Here is an 18,917-nt window from a genome sequence, read left to right on the forward strand (position 1 = left end):
TTGTTGTAGATTAATAGCAATTCACAGCAGTAAACATAGATTTACTGATGAAGAGTTGGCCAATATGCACCTCATGTATGGGTTCACTGAATACAGTTGAAAAGTAACATAATGCTTTGCTTAGTTGTTCCTGCACTGACTGCAACTGTGTCACAGTGCATGTGTTTTGTCTGAGGAGGGTTATTGCATTACTGTGTCTTTTGTGTTGTATCTTTTGGTATTACAGCCTTTTCCACTTTTCCCAAGATATTTTCATGTTGAGGAAGGTAATTTGTGAACAAACCAAATAAATCCTTATCACTTAATCACTCTGTACTTGGTTCCTGGTATGGGTTGGGTTGATTTGGAGGGAGGAGACAAAAGTGCGAGGCCATCGGTCCCATCGGATAGGGAAGGATGGGGAAGTAAGTCGGCCATGCCCTTTCAAAGGAACCATCCCGGCATTTGCCTGAGGTGATTCAGGGAAATCACGGAAAACCTAAATCTGGATTGAACTGTCATCCTCCCTAATGAGAGTCCATTGTGCTAACCACTGTGCCGCCTCGCTAAGTATCACTCCGTAACAAGCCACCAGAGACCATGAGGCCCTAACACCAAAATACTCAGAAAAATCCCTGTATAACAACTGAAATTTTGTTGGAGTTTGAATTCAGTGTGGAGGATGGAATAATATAGTTTTGCAAAATTGTTAAAGCTTCTACCAGTAGAACAGTCTTGGTGGAAGACTCAGCAGCATTAGTTTGTCCCAGTTACAAATGTTTAGTATTGCGTAGATCTCAGTTGACCAAAAGGCACAAAAAAATCGAATTAAAAAAGAACAAAGTGTAATGTTGAAATTTTTGGTAGTTCATATTTTTTTTTTTTTTTTCTAATTCATGAGAAGTGGTCAAAATCATACTTCCAATGGATCATTTATTGATCATTACTAAACGTGTCTGTTAAACTATTGACATTATTTATTGTTGGGAATTCAGCCAACTAAGAAACCCATATAACTATAATGAGATCAAGTTTAATAGGATCCTAAATTCATCAGATTGTTCACTAGATCTTACAGCAGTGCGGAATCAGTCTAAGCCTCAGTGAGCCCTAGAAATATTTACAGATATAGTTTAGGTACTTGATAGCACTACCTGTGTCCCACCACACAAAAAGTTAACTCTTCTAGTTCAGAGGGGATTTGGTTATTTATTCTACTTACTCCGAAGAACAAATCTTTTCACATTATCAAATTGACTCAGAAGTCGCCCAAAAATAAGTTAAGATGGAAAAGTACAGCTTACTACTATACATCACCACATCAATCTGTAGCCTCTTCCTGGGATTTGATGCATGCAGGACTGATTAGCGCAGTGTGACTCCTTATTAAACATGAAGCAAAAAAAATTCACTTTTCGTCTATATTAGTAATTACTGATATGGCCATTGTCAGTTAATACCCATCTTAGAATTTCATAGTCTTGTGAGGCGTATTGCTGAAGAGTGTTACTGTATTTCTGTATGGTACCTAATAGATTTCATGGCGCTTATCTTAAATAGTCTATGAAGCTCCACTTTCTCATTCCACATTTAGTGAAAACATACAATACAGACATTTTCTAGCATGTGTGTATTTATGGTGGGAGAACATTGGTTAGAGTGAATATAATTCTGCTGTTATTTCAGTGCAAAAATTCTGATATATTGGAGTCAATTAAAGATGTAAACTGCTCTTACATAGCAGTTTTTTTATGTAGTTGAAGAAAAAGCTATTTGTCATGAATATTTATACTCAGTTCCAAATGTAATTCATTCCTAGGTGCTTGTCACTGCACTGCTCTCAGCATAATAATTAGCCAGAAATTTGTTACAGACACTGAAATCCAAGGTTAGCAACATATTGTGTGTTTCCAGCTTGATGTGTGCCAAGTCTCAATTAGGAGAAAGCTGTAACTTCTCCAACAGGCATGATAAAAATAATTTCTTGTGCATGGAAATACAGGTACAAACACAACTAAGGCAATTCTGGTCACCATTCCAGTAAAACCAATAGTGCCTCGGCCCACAATGAGGAGTTCGATAGAGGGGCTGAACCAAGAGATAGAGAGGCTAGTGCTGAAAGCTGGAGGCGGTCCACAGGATTCTGAAAGGGAAGAGGAGAAGGTATGTATACTGTCAAATGATCACTTACGTAAGAATACACATCTGTACACTCTCACATATTATCAGGTTTGGTTGGAGAAACATAATTAAAATTTGAAAATTAGGATCACGAAAATGTAACTCATAAACCTTAGTGCACTGCATGGCTCTTGCATTATTAATGTAGTAAAAAAAAAAAATAAAAATCTTTGGAAGTTAGATTTTAGCTTGTGCATGTATTACTTAAGGTAGCTCTCTAGGAGTAATGATTATTTGTTATTTGAATAACTTAAGAGCAAATCTTTAAAAACAAAGCGTGCTGACTTAATGACACCATTAGATGGAGGTATCTAAAAGAAGCTGTAGCCAACATAGACTGACTGCTTCATGACTAGAATTCAGTGTGTAATCAGATATCACCAAGAGGAATTTTTTCTGACTTACCAAAGACATTTTATTGTATCATCAATAATATTATAGTGAAGAAGTCTTGTTTTCATAGTATGCATGGTCCAGAATGTGGCTAGTTCAGTTCCTGTTTAAGAAAGAAGGTGGACTGTAGGCTGCCAAAGTGACTCATAAGAGATTGTGAAATGTCATATGTATGGGGAGAATTTAAAAATGGTGATTTAAAAAGGATTTATTCATGGAACCATTATTTTTTGTGTGTGTTAATATTTGGGACAATTCAATTCACTCCAAACTTTTTGCAGAGACATAAGAACAAGAATCAAAAGACAGTGGCATATGAGAAATGTGAAGGAAGATTTTGAGCTTAGAGAAAGAGTATCAAGAAAGCTTTAGTTCAGAAATTTATTATGTCAAGTTCTCAGACAAATAATGGGGATGGGTGGTGGCAGTGTTGTAAAAAGTGTGGGACAAATTTGATGCACATTAGACATTTACAGATGCTAGAGGGATTTTTAAACATAAAAATAATTTGAGTGAAAGTACCCGAATGAATTTTTTGTGGATTCAGATAAAATGTCAGGGGCATAATATTGTCTTTGAGTAATTAAATAAAGTGTAATCACATTTGATTATTATGTAAAGCCTATGGATAGTGATATGATGAGTGACAGTTAAATATCAGCCATAAGATGTACAGATTGAATTTGTAGGTACTACCTGTTGTTTGGGCTCATGGGGAAGTGTTGTGTGTGACCATGGGCAGTTGCAGACATACCAAGCGACACCAGAAGGACACCGAGCGCCACTGGCAGATCTGCTGAGGTCGACGCGTTCAGTCAACACGCAGACTCCAGCTGGTGGTGATTTTACAGGGAGTTCTCAATCTTCAGGTTGGTGTATTTGGTATTTGCAGTTGTTATTGAACTTAAAGGTTTTATAGATAAGATTTGAAAATGTCAGCTACTGACGAGCATTCAGATACTGTTGATCTATATTTGTATAGAAATATATCTAAAAACAAAGATGATGTGACTTACCAAACGAAAGTGCTGGCAGGTCGATAGATACACAAACAAACACAAACATACACACAAAATTCAAGCTTTCGCAACAAACGGTTGCTTCATCAGGAAAGAGGGAAGGAGAGGGAAAGACGAAAGGATGTGGGTTTTAAGGGAGAGGGTAAGAAGTCATTCCAATCCCGGGAGCGGAAAGACTTACCTTAGGGGGAAAAAAAGGACAGGTATACACTCGCGCGCGCACACACACACACATATCCATCCGCACATACAGATACAAGCAGACATTTGTAAAGGCAAAGAGTTTGGGCAGAGATGTCACTCGAGGCAGAAGTACAGAGGCAAAGATGTTGTTGAAAGACAGGTGAGGTATGAGCGGCGGCAAATTGAAATTAGAAATTAGCGGAGATTGAGGCCTGGCGGATAACTAGAAGAGAGGATATATAAAGGGCAAGTTCCCATCTCCGGAGTTCTGACAGGTTGGTGTTAGTGGGAAGTATCCAGATAACCCGGACGGTGTAACACTGTGCCAAGATGTGCTGGCCGTGCACCAAGGCATGTTTAGCCACAGGGTGATCCTCATTACCAACAAACACTGTCTGCCTGTGCCCATTCATGCGAATGGACAGTTTGTTGCTGGTCATTCCCACATAGAAAGCTTCAGTGTAGGCAGGTCAGTTGGTAAATCACGTGGGTGCTTTCACACGTGGCTCTGCCTTTGATCGTGTACACCTTCCCGGTTACGGGACTGGAGTAGGTGGTGGTGGGAGGGTGCATGGGACAGGTTTTTCACCGGGGTCAGTTACAAAGGTAGGAGCCAGAGGGTAGGGAAGGTGGTTTGGGGATTTCATAGGGATGAACTAAGAGGTTACGAAGGTTAGGTGGACAGCGGAAAGACACTCTTGGTGGAGTGGGAGGATTTCATGAAGGATGGATCTCATTAGAAATAAGTATCTGAGGTTCCTAATATTGATAGAAATACAGGCATGAGACTGCAAATGAAAGAGAAGTGTCTGAATGGGTGGAGTGGGGAGGATTTAATGAAGGATGGATCTCATTTCAGGGCAGGATTTGAGGAAGTCGTATCCCTGCTGGAGAGCCACATTCAGAATCTGATCCAGTCCCGGAAAGTATCCTGTCACAAGTTGGGCACTTTTGGGGTTCTTCTGTGGAAGGTTCCGGGTTTGAGGAGATGAGGAAGTGGCTCTGGTTATTTGCTTCTGTACCAGGTCGGGAGGGTAGTTACGGGATGCAAAAGCTGTTTTCAGGTTGTTGGTGTAATGGTTCAAGGATTCCGGACTGGAGCAGATTCGTTTGCCACGAAGACCTAAGCGGAAAGACTCACCCTAGGGGGAAAAAAGGACAGGTACACACTCGCACACACACACACATCCATCCGCACACACACAGACACAAGCAGACATTTGTAAAGGCAAAGAGTTTGGGCAGAGATGTCAGTCGGGACGGAAGTACAGAGGCAAAGATGATGTTGAAAGACAGGTGAGGTATGAGCGGCGGCAGATTGAAATTAGAAATTAGCGGAGATTGAGTCCTGGCGGATAGCGAGAAGAGAGGATATGCTGAAGGGCAAGTTCCCATCTCCGGAGTTCTGACAGGTTGGTGTTAGTGGGAAGTATCCAGATAACCCGGACGGTGTAACACTGTGCCAAGATGTGCTGGCCGTGCACCAAGGCATGTTTAGCCACAGGGTGATCCTCATTACCAACAAACACTGTCTGCCTGTGTCCATTCATGCGAAGGGACAGTTTGTTGCTGGTCATTCCCACATAGAACGCTTCACAGTGTAGGCAGGTCAGTTGGTAAATCACGTGGGTGCTTTCACACGTGGCTCTGCCTTTGATCGTGTACACCTTCCCGGTTACGGGACTGGAGTAGGTGGTGGTGGGAGGGTGCATGGGACAGGTTTTTCACCGGGGTCAGTTACAAAGGTAGGAGCCAGAGGGTAGGGAAGGTGGTTTGGGGATTTCATAGGGATGAACTAAGAGGTTACGAAGGTTAGGTGGACAGCGGAAAGACACTCTTGGTGGAGTGGGAGGATTTCATGAAGGATGGATCTCATTAGAAATAAGTATCTGAGGTTCCTAATATTGATAGAAATACAGGCATGAGACTGCAAATGAAAGAGAAGTGTCTGAATGGGATGTGAGCAGTTCAGTGACAAACATGTAAGCTTTGAATCTAGTCCCTTGGGATGGACATACATCCTGTTCAACTAATGCGCATGTTTATCAAATTATATTGGCAGATAGAAAATGAGTAGTTGAGAAAAATGCACTTAAAGTTGGTTTATCTACTAAATGGTTAAGAGTTTTGAGATGCACTGTGTTTCTTTTCTGGTGTTTCCAAAAACTTTTTTCTTGGAGAAAAAAGTTCAGCTGTCAATGTTCTAACAGTGACAGATGCAGACACACACTGCTATTATTAACAACAAAATGAAACATGTTTCCTTGAAAACCTCCAGAGATAAAATAAATATTTTCATGGAAGACTAAAGTTTGTCCAAGAAAGCACTGACAGTGTTTGAAGAGAAACAAGACAGAAGTGACACCTCATTTGTTTAGGTTATGCAGATATATTTCACTATCAATGTGGCTCAGAGAGCAAATTTTAAAATTTTATTTCAAAATTCCTTGCCACGTTTGAAGTAATAAGACATCTTTTTGAAAAAATAAGTGAGAAATAATGTTTGTATTAAGCAGGTTTCTATCTTACCCATTATAGAAATAACTAACAGGTTCACTAAAATCAGTTAAATTACATAATCTGTAGTAGGAAGTACTATAGTAGTTAAATGGTTTTTTTCCCAAAGTAGCTGTTTCAGTCCTAATATTCTACAAGGGTTGGATCTTTAATAGTGGCAACTATTTATTTACAGCTTGTACAAAATAGATACGTGTTTCAAAGTTCTACTGACCTTCATAGTAGTCACCAGCATAGTGTGTAACCCATTGCCAGCAATGTGAAAGTTGTAGGATACTCTTAGCAGTGCCAGTTTTGTTGACAGTTTGAGTGGTGCGGTCTATTGCCAGACAAATTTGCAGCAGTTCTGAAACGAATGCCGTGAAGTGTTTCCTTCAGTTTAGAAATCAAGTTGAACTTACGATGGCTCAAGTCAGGGAGTGCAGTAGGTGGTATAGCACTTAGCAGCCTCGTCAGTCAAACAAATCAGTAAAAGCTTGCACTGTACGTGCTTGAGCATTGTCCTGCAAAATGATGGTCAGGTCCTGCAGAAAGAGTCATCACTTCTGTCTCTATGTTGTTCATTTTTGGAACACAACGTACGACCAGCTTAGAGACAGAAGTGATGATACTTTCTGCAGGGCCTGACCACCATTTTGCAGAACAATGCTCAAGCACGTACAGTGCAATCTGTTACTGATTTGTTTGACTGATGAGGCTGCTAAGTGCTATACCACCTAGTGCACTCCCCTGACTTAAGCCTTCGTGTGTTCAGCTCTATTTCTAAACTGAAGGAAACACTTCATGGCATTCACTTCAGAACTGATACAAATTTGTCAGGCAATAGTCCGCACTGCTAGAACTGTCAACACAACTGGCACTGCTAAGAGTATCTTACGACTTCCCCATCGCTGGGAACGGATTATACACAATGTTGGTTGACTACTTTGAAGGTCAGTAAAACTTTGAAACAAATATCTGTTTTGTATGAGCTGTAAATAAATAGTTGCCACTATTAAAGTTCCAACCGTCATATAACAATAATTGTAATTGGTTTTTAGTAGAAATTATAACAGTAGTTTGCAGTGACTGTATCTGCCAGTCAACAACAATTTGATTCATTCCACACCTTTGAAGACTACTCCAAGATAGGATATATTGAAATTATGTGAGAGTGAATTGATAACAGAGCCAGGCACAGATCCATGCATTTAAAGGTATATGTGCAAATGTGTCACACACGTTATCATTTCTATTCTGGTGTAGAAGAAATGGTGAAACATAGTGGTCACCGCAAAGGAACCAATGCTGCCTGACCTGTAGTCACATCAACAATAGAGAGCAGGAGACTATGAAGAAAAAAGGTAAAATCAGGATGTTGGGCCATGTAAAACCAGCACTTACAGACACCCATACGGAAGTTTTAGGCCTTTTCAAAATAACATTAAAGTACCCAATTCATCCTCACCCTCTCCCATCTCAAAACAAATTACATAATCCTTCACACTGAATAGAAAAAGTCAGTAGAATATAGGGACATAGTTGATAGTGGCACCACTTTTCCAATGAAATATGTATGTATTTGGCACCGTAATGGAGGATTTGAATATTTTAACAAAGAGATAGAGGGGCTGGCCAGTACTTACCTCAGCTCAGTACAGCCGATAGATACACAAAAAACAGAACCGAAAATTTACGTTCCTAGCTTTCGGAACAAATGTTCCTTCATCAGGGAGGAGAGAGGGGAAAGAAAGGGAAGAAGGGAAAGGAGATTCAGTTACTCACAACCCAAGTTATGAAGCAACAGGGAAAGGAAAATAGGGAGGGTAGCAAGGATGGAGGCATGGTTGTCAGAGGGAAGCCAAAGATATTCTACTGTAAGTACTGTGCCAGCTTCAAACCAAAGAGGATGCATACAGAAGTAAATAGGTATATAGTATAAAGATAAACACAACTATGTAGGATGAAAAGATGTGTCAACGGCTAAAGAGAAAAGGGAAAGAGGAGAAGACTGAAGAGTAAATGGGAGTGAGGTTGTTTAACATAGGTTCAGTCCAGGGGGATGGCGGGATGAAAGGATGTGTTGGAGTGCAAGTTCCCATCTCCGCAGTTCAGAGGGACTGGTGTTGGGTGGGAGAAGCCAAATGGCACATACGGTGTAGCAGGTTCCTAGGTCCCTAGAATTATGCTGGAGCGAATGCTCCACTACTGAGTATTGGGCACCTCGTAGGCGGACAGTTCGTCTGTGTCCGTTCATGCGCTCAGCCAGTTTAGTTGTTGTCATGCCGATGTAAAAGGCTGTACAGTGCAGGCATGTCAGTTGATAAATGACATGTGTAGTTTCACACGTGGCCCTGCCTTGAATTGTGTATGTTTTACCAGTAGCGGGGCTGGAGTAGGTGGTTGTGGGGGGGATGCATGGGGCAGGTTTTGAGCGGGGTCGGTTACAGGGGTAGAAACTGCTGGGTAGAGAAGGTAGTCTGGGAATATTGTAGGGTTTAACAAGGATGTTACGGAGGTTAGGGGGGCGACAAAAGGCAACTCTGAGTAGTGTGGGGAGAATTTTGTCAAGGGATGATGTCATTTCAGGGGTTGACTTGAGAAAGTCATATCCCTGGCGGAGTAATTTGTTGATGTTTTCGAGGCCAGGATAATATTGGGTAACAAGGGGGATGCTTCTGTGTGGTCTGGGGTAGGAACATTGTTGTTGGACGGGGAGGAATGTATTGCTCGGGAGATCTGTTTGTGGACAAGGTCTGCAGGATAGTTGCGGGAGAGGAAAGCACTGGTCAGGTTATTGGTGTAATTGTTGAGGGATTCGTCATTGGAGCAGATACGTTTGCCACGAATACCTAGGCCGTAGGGAAGGGAGTGCTTGATGTGGAATGGATGGCAGCTATCAAAGTGAAGGTACTGTTGTTTGTTTGTGGGTTTGATATGGACAGAGGTGTGGATGTGAGCTTCAACAAGATGGTAAACATCCAGGAAGGTGGCTTGGGTTTTGGAGAAGGACCAGGTGAAATTCAGATTCGAAAAGGAGTTGAGGTTATGGAGAAAATTAAGGAGTGTTTCTTCACCATGAGTCCAGACCACAAAGATGTCATCTATAAACCTATACCAGGCCAGGGGAAGCAGCTGTTGGGTCTTCAGGAAAGCCTCCTCCATGCGGCCCATGAAGAGGTTGTCATAGGACGGAGCCATCCTGGTTCCCATGGCCGTTGCCCCGATTTGTTTGTAGGTCTGGCCTTCAAAAGTGAAGTAATTATGGGTGAGGATGAAGTTGGTAAGTGTGATAAGGAACGAGGTTTTTGGAAGATCTTCGGGTGGGTGTTGGGAGAGGTAGTGCTCAAGGGCAGAGTGACCATGGGTACGTGGGATGTTTGTGTAAAGGGATGTAGCATCTATGGTGACAAGAAAGGTTTCAGGTGGGAGAGGAGTGGGAATGGATTTGAGGCGTTCTAGGAAGTGGTTTGTGTCTTTGATGTAGGATGGGAGTCTGCGGGTGATAGGTTGGAGGTGCTGGTCTACCAGAGCTGAGATACGTTCGGTTGGGGCTTTGAAGCCTGCTACAATGGGACGGCCAGGATGGTTCTCTTTGTGGATTTTGGGTAATAGGTAGAAGGTAGGGGTATGTGGCTCAGGTGGAGTGAGTAAGTCTATGGAAGCCGTTGTGAGGCCTTGTGAGGGACCTTGGATTTTTAGGATTTTTTGCGGCTCAGTCTGGATGGAGGGAATGGGATCCTGGGTAACAGCTTTGTAGGTTGAGGTGTCTGAGAGTTGACGCAGTCCTTCTGCCACATACTCCACATGGTCAAGTACGACAGTTGTGGAGCCTTTATCCGCCGGGAGGATGGCAATAGAGTGGTCTACTTTCAGCTCCTTAATGGCACGGGATTCAGCTGGGGTGATGTTGGGGGTTGTCGGGATGTTCTTCAAGAAGGACTGGGAGGCAACACTGGATGTGTGGAATTCCTGTAATGTCTGCAAGGGATGGTTTTGGGGGAGGGGAGGAGGATCCCTTTGAGAAGGCGGTCGGAATTGTTCTAGACAGGACTCAACACTGGGTCTAGTATTTGGGGGCTGTGTTTGGGTAGTGAAGTGATATTTCCTGTTGAGGTTCCGGGTGAATGAGAGGAGATTTTTAACCAGGGCAGTGTGGTTGAATTTAGGCATGGGGCTAAAGGATAAGCCTTTTGATAGAACAGAAGTCTCTGGAGGAGAGGGATCTGGATGAGAGGTTTAGGACTGAATTGGGACTGGTGATATGTGGCATTTGACTGTGGTTACAGTTGAGATTTGGTCTGTGTGTGGTATGAGCTGAGATGGGGAGATTGAGTAGAGTGGCTAGGCTAGGTTTGTTGGCTATGAGGGGGGTTTGTTGAAGGTTCTGTTGTGGTTGGTGTTTGTGAGGGATAGGGAGAGGGACCCCACTTTTTGCTGAGGTAAGTACTGGCCAGCCCCTCTCTCTCTTTGTTAGTATTTGTTTCACATCTTTATATGAGATTTTTCATTAATCATTTAGATCACCTATATGGTCCACATCCTTCATTGTTTTGTCCCTTTTGTTAGCTATCACTTAAGTCTGTCATCTTAACACTTTCTCTTCTTCAGTGTTTTATATATACTAAATAAATATTTTCGTCACCAACTGTGCTAGTTTCATCTTCCTCCTATTATCTTGTTCCGTTTATAGTCCTCTTCTCCTTTTTTTATTTATTGATTTATTTATTTAACATTCCATAGTTTTAACGTTCGTTATTCGCTGTTTTCCAGCCAACAATCACTGCCAACAATCTCTTCCACACCTACCAGTATCATATCTTCCATTTCCGTCGATTTCTTGTTGCTGGCGATATTTTTGTGCCATTGGCTATCTTTTTCTGCAACAGGAAAATTTTTCTGGAACATTTCTGCGCCACCCGCGAACTTTTTTGCAGCACGCGCGATCTCTTTTGCGGCACGTGCGCGCGATCTCTTTTGCGGCACTTGCGCGCGATCTCTTTTGCGGCACGTGCGCGCGATCTCTTTTGCGGCACGTGCGCGCGATCTCTTTTGCGGCACGTGCGCGCGATCTCTTTTGCGGCACGTGCGCGCGATCTCTTTTGCGGCACGCGCGATGTCTTTTGCGGCACGCGCGATGTCTTTTGCGGCACGCGCGATGTCTTTTGCGGCACGCGCGATGTCTTTTGCGGCACGCGCGATGTCTTTTGCGGCACGCGCGATGTCTTTTGCGGCACGCGCGATCTCTGTTTTTAGCAACGTGCGTTCTTTTCCTCTGATCTGGACATACTTGCTTGGTCTGGTCAACTTTTTCCGTATTTTTCTTATTTAGTGGTCTTCCTTTGGTATTGAACATTACCAACACAATTTCTTTCTTTCTCATCCTTCCCTCCGCGTTTTATTCCTCCTTATGATTACTATTTCAACTTTAGTTATTTGATTTCCCTACCCACCAGTTACCCACTATGTACCCTAATCCTATACCACATTCTTTACATTCATTCGGGAAACATGCATTCACCATAGCCAATCTGCAATCCCACATACTTTTCCTCCGGTCCTGCTTAACCTTTGGAATTACCCCTAAAGGACTTACCTTAAAAGTTCCCATCTCTGGGTGCAATTCCTCCTTCCACCAGTCTCTCCTGGACTTCCAGAACCTTCAATCCTTAGCCCTTACCCAACTTGTCCTGAATCTCTACACTACTTCATGTAACCACCACTCCCAACAGCTCCTATCTCTCTCCAAAGTCCTCCACCTCTCAAACCCTTGCTTGGAGAACACACACAGGAGCATCATCCTAGAAGCCAGCTGCAAACTTCAGTTCCATGCCACACACCACCTGAAAGAACTATCCACAGTGCTAGTGCAACACCTAAGAAGTGGGGTTCTCTCCCTATCCCTCACAAACACCAACCACAACAGAACCTTCAACAAACCCCCCTCATAGCCAACAAACCTAGCCTAGCCACTCTACTCAATCTCCCCATCCCAGCTCATACCACACACAGACCAAATCTCAACTGTAACCACAGTCAAATGCCACATATCACCAGTCCCAATTCCGTACTAAACCTCTCATCCAGATCCCTCCCTCCTCCAGAGACTTCTGTTCTATCAAAAGGCTTAACCTTTAGCCCCACGCCTAAATTCAACCACACTGCCCTGGTTAAAGATCTCCTCTCATTCACCCAGAACCTCAACTGGAAATATCACTTCACTACCCAAACACAGCCCCCAAATACTAGACCCAGTGTTGAGCCCTGTCTAGAACAGTTCCGACCGCCTTCTCAAAGGGATCCTCCTCCCCTCCCCCAAAACCATCCCTTGCAGACATTTCAGGAATTCCTCACATCCAGTGTTGCCTCCCAGTCCTTCTTGAAGAACATCCCGACAACCCCCAACATCACCCCAGCTGAATCCCGTGCCATTAAGGAGCTGAAAATAGACCACTCTATTGTCATCCTCCCGGCGGATAAAGGCTCCACAACTGTCGTACTTGACCATGTGGAGTATGTGGCAGAAGGACTGCGTCAACTGACACCTCAACCTACAAATCTGTTACCCAGGATCCCATTCCCTCCATCCAGACTGAGCTGCAGAAAATCCTAAAAATACAAGGTCCCTCACAAGGCCTCACAACGGCTTCCATAGACTTACTCACTCCACCTGAGCCACGTACCCCTACCTTCTACCTGTTACCCAAAATCCACAAAGAGAACCATCCTGGCCATCCCATTGTAGCAGGCTTCAAAGCCCCAACTGAACGTATCTCAGCTCTAGTAGACCAGCACCTCCAACCTATCACCCGCAGACTCCCATCCTACATCAAAGAAACAAACAACTTCATAGAACACCTCAAATCCATTCCCACTCCTCTCCCACCTGAAACCTTTCTTGTCACCATAGATGCTACATCCCTTTACACAAACATCCCACATACCCATGGTCTCTCTGCCCTTGAGCACTACCTCTCCCAACGCCCACCCGAAGATCTTCCAAAAACCTCGTTCCTTATCACACTTACCAACTTCATCCTCACCCATAATTACTTCACTTTTGAAGGCCAGACCTACAAACAAATCGGGGAACGGCCATGGGAACCAGGATGGCTCCGTCCTATGCCAACCTCTTCATGGGCCGCATGGAAGAGGCTTTCCTGAAGACCCAACAGCTGCTTCCCCTGGCCTGGTATAGGTTTATAGATGACATCTTTGTGGTCTGGACTCATGGTGAAGAAACACTCCTTAATTTCCTCCATACCCTCAACTCCTTTTCGAATCTGAATTTCACCTGGTCCTTCTCCAAAACCAAAGCCACCTTCCTGGATGTTGACCATCTTGTTGAAGCCCACTTCCACATCTCTGTCCATATCAAACCCACAAACAAACAACAGTACCTTCACTTTGATAGCTGCCATCCATTCCACATCAAACGCTCCCTTCCCTACAGCCTAGGTATTCGTGGCAAACGTATCTGCTCCAATGACGAATCCCTCAACAATTACACCAATAACCTGACCAGTGCTTTCCTCTCCCGCAACTATCCTGCAGACCTTGTCCACAAACAGATCTCCCGAACAATACATTCCTCCCCGTCCAACAACAATGTTCCTACCCCAGACCACACAGAAGCATCCCCCTTGTTACCCAATATTATCCTGGCCTAGAAAACATCAACAAATTACTCCGCCAGTGATATGACTTTCTCAAGTCAACCCCTGAAATGACATCATCCCTTGACAAATTTCTCCCCACACCACCCAGAGTTGCCTTTCATCACCCCCCTAACCTCCGTATCATCCTTGTTAAACCCTACAATATTCCCAGACTACCTTCTCTACCCAGCGGTTCCTACCCCTGTAACCGACCCCGCTGCAAAACCTGCCCCATGCATCCCCCCACAACCACCTACTCCAGCCCCGCTACTGGTAAAACATACACAATTCAAGGCAGGGCCACGTGTGAAACTACGCATGTCATTTATCAACTGACATGCCTGCACTGTACAGCCTTTTACATCGGCATGACAACAACTAAACTGGCTGAGCGCATGAACGGACACAGACGAACTGTCCACCTAGGAGGTGCCCAAATACCCAGTAGCGGAGCATGCCCTCTAGCATAATTCTAGGGACCTAGGAACCTGCTACACCGTATGTGCCATTTGGCTTCTACCACCCAACACCAGTCCCTCTGAACTGCGGAGATGGGAACTTGCACTCCAACACATCCTTTCATCCCGCCATCCCCCTGGACTGAACCTATGTTAAACAACCTCACTCCCATTTACTCTTCAGTCTTCTCCTCTTTCCCTTTTCTCTTTAGCCGTTGACACATCTTTTCATCCTACATAGTTGTGTTTATCTTTATACTATATACCTATTTACTTCTGTATGCATCCTCTTTGGTTTGAAGCTGGCACAGTACTTACAGTAGAATATCTTTGGCTTCCCTCTGACAACCATGCCTCCATCCTTGCTACCCTCCCTATTTTCCTTTCCCTGTTGCTTCATAACCTGGGTTGTGAGTAACTGAATCTCCTTTCCCTTCTTCCCTTTCTTTCCCCTCTCTCCTCCCCGATGAAGGAACATTTGTTCCAAAAGCTAGGAACGTAAATTTTCAGTTCTGTTTTATGTGTATCTATCAGCTGTACTGAGCTGAGGTAAGTGCTGGCCAGCCCCTCTATCTCTTTGTTAGTATTTGTTTCACATCTTTATATGAGATTTTCCATTAATCATTTAGATTTGAATATTTTTATATTTTTTATGTGATTATGAGAACCATATTTCTAAGAAAATGATAATACATGGCTAAGAGCTATACAGAATGGGTGATCTTCATGGCCAACGTTAAGTGCAGAGTGATGGTCGCTGTCGTAACACTACATGAATTTTCCTGACCACTGGATGTAGCAGTTGCTGCTCTAATATATCCCCTGCACAGGATAGCTAATGCCAGTGTACATGCTGTCTCAACAAGTGCTTGATAAATAAGCTGCCACAGAATTGACCAAGAAAATCTTCCATTTTTTTTCTTCCAGGTAACTGTCCTTTGGGTTTTTCAGGGTGTATACGACTTGGGACAACTGGGAGACCCGGGAATTTTTTCATGCAGGACAAAACTGGGAAAGCCCTACTGCAGCAATAAAACATGAACAAGACAAAAAAATAAAAATAAAAACTTAAGTTGTAAAGGAAATGCGCCATATACAATAAAAAACATAGTACTCATACAAGCGTCTGCGAGCAGCAAAATGTGTCAAAGGCTTTAGGAAGACTATGCAATGCTTCATAACAACAAATTGCCTCCGATGATCGTGACGTCACAACTGTTTACATTAGATTCGTTTTAGCAGTTACGAGCGGGCTCATGTCCATGCTCGGTTCAGTGACGTGTGAGTAGTACCTTCTCTCGTTTATGGCTACAGAAATGTGGCTGTTGGCTGTGTAAGCAGTCACAGCAAGCAGCTAGATGCAACCGGGAAAAATTTTACTGTCATGCCCATGCTGCAAGATTCACGCTTGTGCAGCGGGTCCGGACCTATGAGGGAGGGGAGGTGGAGGTTGCTAAATTCATATTCTTGAGGAGGAAAACACCTTGTTTCACAAAGCGCCTAACATCCAGTGCATGTTGGTCTATCGATTACTCATATGATTCTGATGCGCATCCCTGTTGGTTTTTGAACACACACTGTAAGTTGATTTCTGAATGAATCGTAAGCCGCGCAGGGTAGCCGTGCGGTCTGAGGCGACTTGTCACGGCTCGCGCGTCTCGCCCCACCACAGGTTCAAATCCTACCTCAAGCATGGGGATGTGTGTTGTCCTTAGCATAAACTAGATTAAGTAGTATGTAAGCCTAGGGACTGATGCCATCAGCAGTTTGGTCCCATCGAAGAAAGAAGAAAAAAGAGAAGAAAAAAAAACTACCAGAGTGGAAATAAATCACTAACAGGTAAGAAAGATTATGTACTATCTTCTCGGTGTATTCAGGGAAATGAAATTTTGTAAGAAAATGTTTGGCCAGACTGCTGCACCAGTAAGGGTCAGTTGTACAGTCCCCATCTATCAGCCGCTTAAGTTCTATTCTGGAAGTAGTGCGGAAAATGGTTTGTACGAACATAACAATGCCTAACCGGAGAATAATCAAGGATAACTAAACTGGTGATTCTGGCAGGGTTAGTGAAGTTAACCGGCGAATAAGTTTTGACAATGGCAGGTATAGTTCCAAAAGTAGTCATGACAAGATTGTTAGAATGAGGAAGCAGAAGATACAGGGACATCACACAAATTAGGGAAGAATATAACGATTTCTTATTTGAAGATTTCGTACTACTAGTTTTCGATCTCATGCCAGAGTATGAATGAAATGTTAAACTATATTCTAACAAAAGCTTTTCGCTTGTAGTAGGCCTAATAGGCATTTTATGTTGGTCTTCATGAATTATATTGTCATATTATAAAAATGACCATTTGTGCAAAACAGTTACGTTTATTTGGTGTGTGTTACAACTTCTGCAGTGTTAGAAAGGCCTATTTTGTTTTATCTAGCAGACAGTGACAAAATAAACATAATCAGATCGAGAAACCACACCAGTCTTGGGTACTATTTGTATTAACAGCTTACACAGTATTAGACAACAATATTTCGATTTTTAATGTAGCAAAATATATGACGAACTTTGATGAGGTAATAGATTCTTTCGCAGAAAGAAAAGCATGCCGTGTAAAGCTGTAGCAAGATTAGAAAGAAAACAATGCTAGGAGCTAAGGATTGAAGAAATGTGTACTTTCTTGCTTGTCTCTTGTCTTTACTGGTTTTATGTATCCTATATTTAATTTTGTCACCCAAAGCAGAAAGTTATTAGCTAACAGGCAATAAATAGTGTCCAGATTTTCTGAAGAGTTCTTGTTCTCCCAGTTACAATTAATACTGGATGGGATTATTTGTGAGTATTTTTAAGAGGGGCAGGATGTCAAACCGGGTGACTGGGAGCAGGAGAGACACCACAGGACATTTTAATTTCCACTGTCCTTAATTTAATGTGATGGCATCCAGTACAAAATATACACGTTTCAATTCTACAGAGCGAAATAGTGACATGCGATAGAAGTTATAAGCTGGAGAAAGAAGGGTGGCACTGCACTCTGGCACACTTAAGACCAAATAACATATGGAACATATGTGTTATATATATCAGACTGTTCAGAAAGATGTGCGCTGCAAAATGAACATATTTTTGAAAATTCGATTTTATAAAATTTTTTATGTCATATCTCAAACACTCAAGGGAGGGTGGCTGGGAGGGAGGGAGGGTGGTTGGGGGGGGGGGGGGCACTATCTTAGTACTGCCCCGGTTCAGAAATATCATAGATCTGAGGCTGATGCACAGAGCAGTCTTGAGTTATACTTGGGAAGTGAGTAGTCTCCACGTGACCTGTGTTTACATTTAGTGATTTTGCTGTTTCCTCTTCGTTACTGCTCTCACGGCAAATGAAAACAAAATTGATTTCAGTGGCCATTGGCTACCAAGTTAATTAAAATACATTCACATAATTACGGAAGGCTAATATACGTTGTTAGTTTCAGATTTTATTTTATTTCCAGTTTGCTGACAGCCATGCATTAATCGCCTTGTAGAACAATGAAGTTATTTTTGTCGGTTTGCTAATGAAATCTGGTTTTTATTAATCTTTTACACTGAGGCAGTCAATGTGTTACAAAGTGCTTAGTTCCACACTGTTGGCTAATTTCAACTGCTCACTGCATTTCAAGTGTATGTTTTCATCTGCTAACACGTATGGCATTATGCCATAATAAAGAATCAGGTCGAGACCTACTTCATTGGGAATCTGGACACACGAATGTGCTCTTTAAGTATGCACTTTAAATGTGCCATGTTAGTATGGTTCACGAAATTCCGATGCTCTTGGAGTATCCTGTGATGTCTCTTTTTCTTTTTCTTTGGTTATATAATGTAAGATCTTTTAATGTTTTACATGCATGAACATACGGATGTCCTATGTTGTCATAGCTTGCACAAGTGCTAGAACGCCTGTTACCTGGCGCTTTCTGAAGACTACTGAAACGAACCTATTTCTAACAGGACGCGGGAAAATATTGCAATGGTGGTTTGATAAGTGTTAATTCCAAAGAAAATTTCCTTTTACGCAAGTTGAACTATGTGCGATGAATTTCTCAAGTCACAGAGCGTTTGATGACGAGCCATTTAGAAGTATTTCGAGCCCAGAAGATCGGACATTCCTGTCGTTATTATGAGTAAATTGATGTAGTGCTATGGGAATTTGACATGAGCTATGACTGGCTTACAGAAGTGCATCGCAATCTCTATTACAATGGTTTGGAAAGTAACATGCGGTGTTTGGTGGTATTTGAATTTATACTTTTGTAATACAAAAATATGCAGTGTACATGTTGCTGCGCATCAAAAATCTTTCCAAAAGGAGTTTTCTTCCCTGAGTTTCGTTTTATAAAGTGCTGGGAAATTCTACGCCTGTGTATAAAAACATAACCATTCAAAAGGTGGGTAGGTTTTACAGTTCAGAGGGAAAATATACCATCACGTAACACTGAAAAAGTGTGTTTTCATCTGGGAGAAAGTGTATTTTGAACCGGGAAGTCTGGGAAAAACCCCGGAATTTTTT

The 18,917-nt window shown here is 42.7% G+C and overlaps 1 protein-coding gene across 3 annotated transcripts in view; it reads left to right on the forward strand.

Moving 5' to 3' along the window:
* LOC126175398 (protein FAM117B-like) overlaps positions 1–18,917 on the forward strand; it is a 95,677-nt gene that overhangs the window by 26,904 nt on the left and 49,856 nt on the right. Inside the window, exons 5-6 of one of the 3 annotated variants that reach the window (XM_049922186.1) lie at positions 1,982–2,142; positions 3,296–3,422. In XM_049922186.1, the coding sequence (XP_049778143.1) occupies positions 1,982–2,142; positions 3,296–3,422 (288 nt within the window). The remainder of the gene's footprint in view (positions 1–1,981; positions 2,143–3,295; positions 3,423–18,917) is intronic. The other 2 variants (XM_049922187.1, XM_049922188.1) reach the window with 2 other exon arrangements.

This window comes from Schistocerca cancellata, chromosome 3, assembly GCF_023864275.1.
Source record: "Schistocerca cancellata isolate TAMUIC-IGC-003103 chromosome 3, iqSchCanc2.1, whole genome shotgun sequence".
Classification (NCBI taxonomy): Eukaryota; Metazoa; Arthropoda; class Insecta; order Orthoptera; family Acrididae; genus Schistocerca; species Schistocerca cancellata.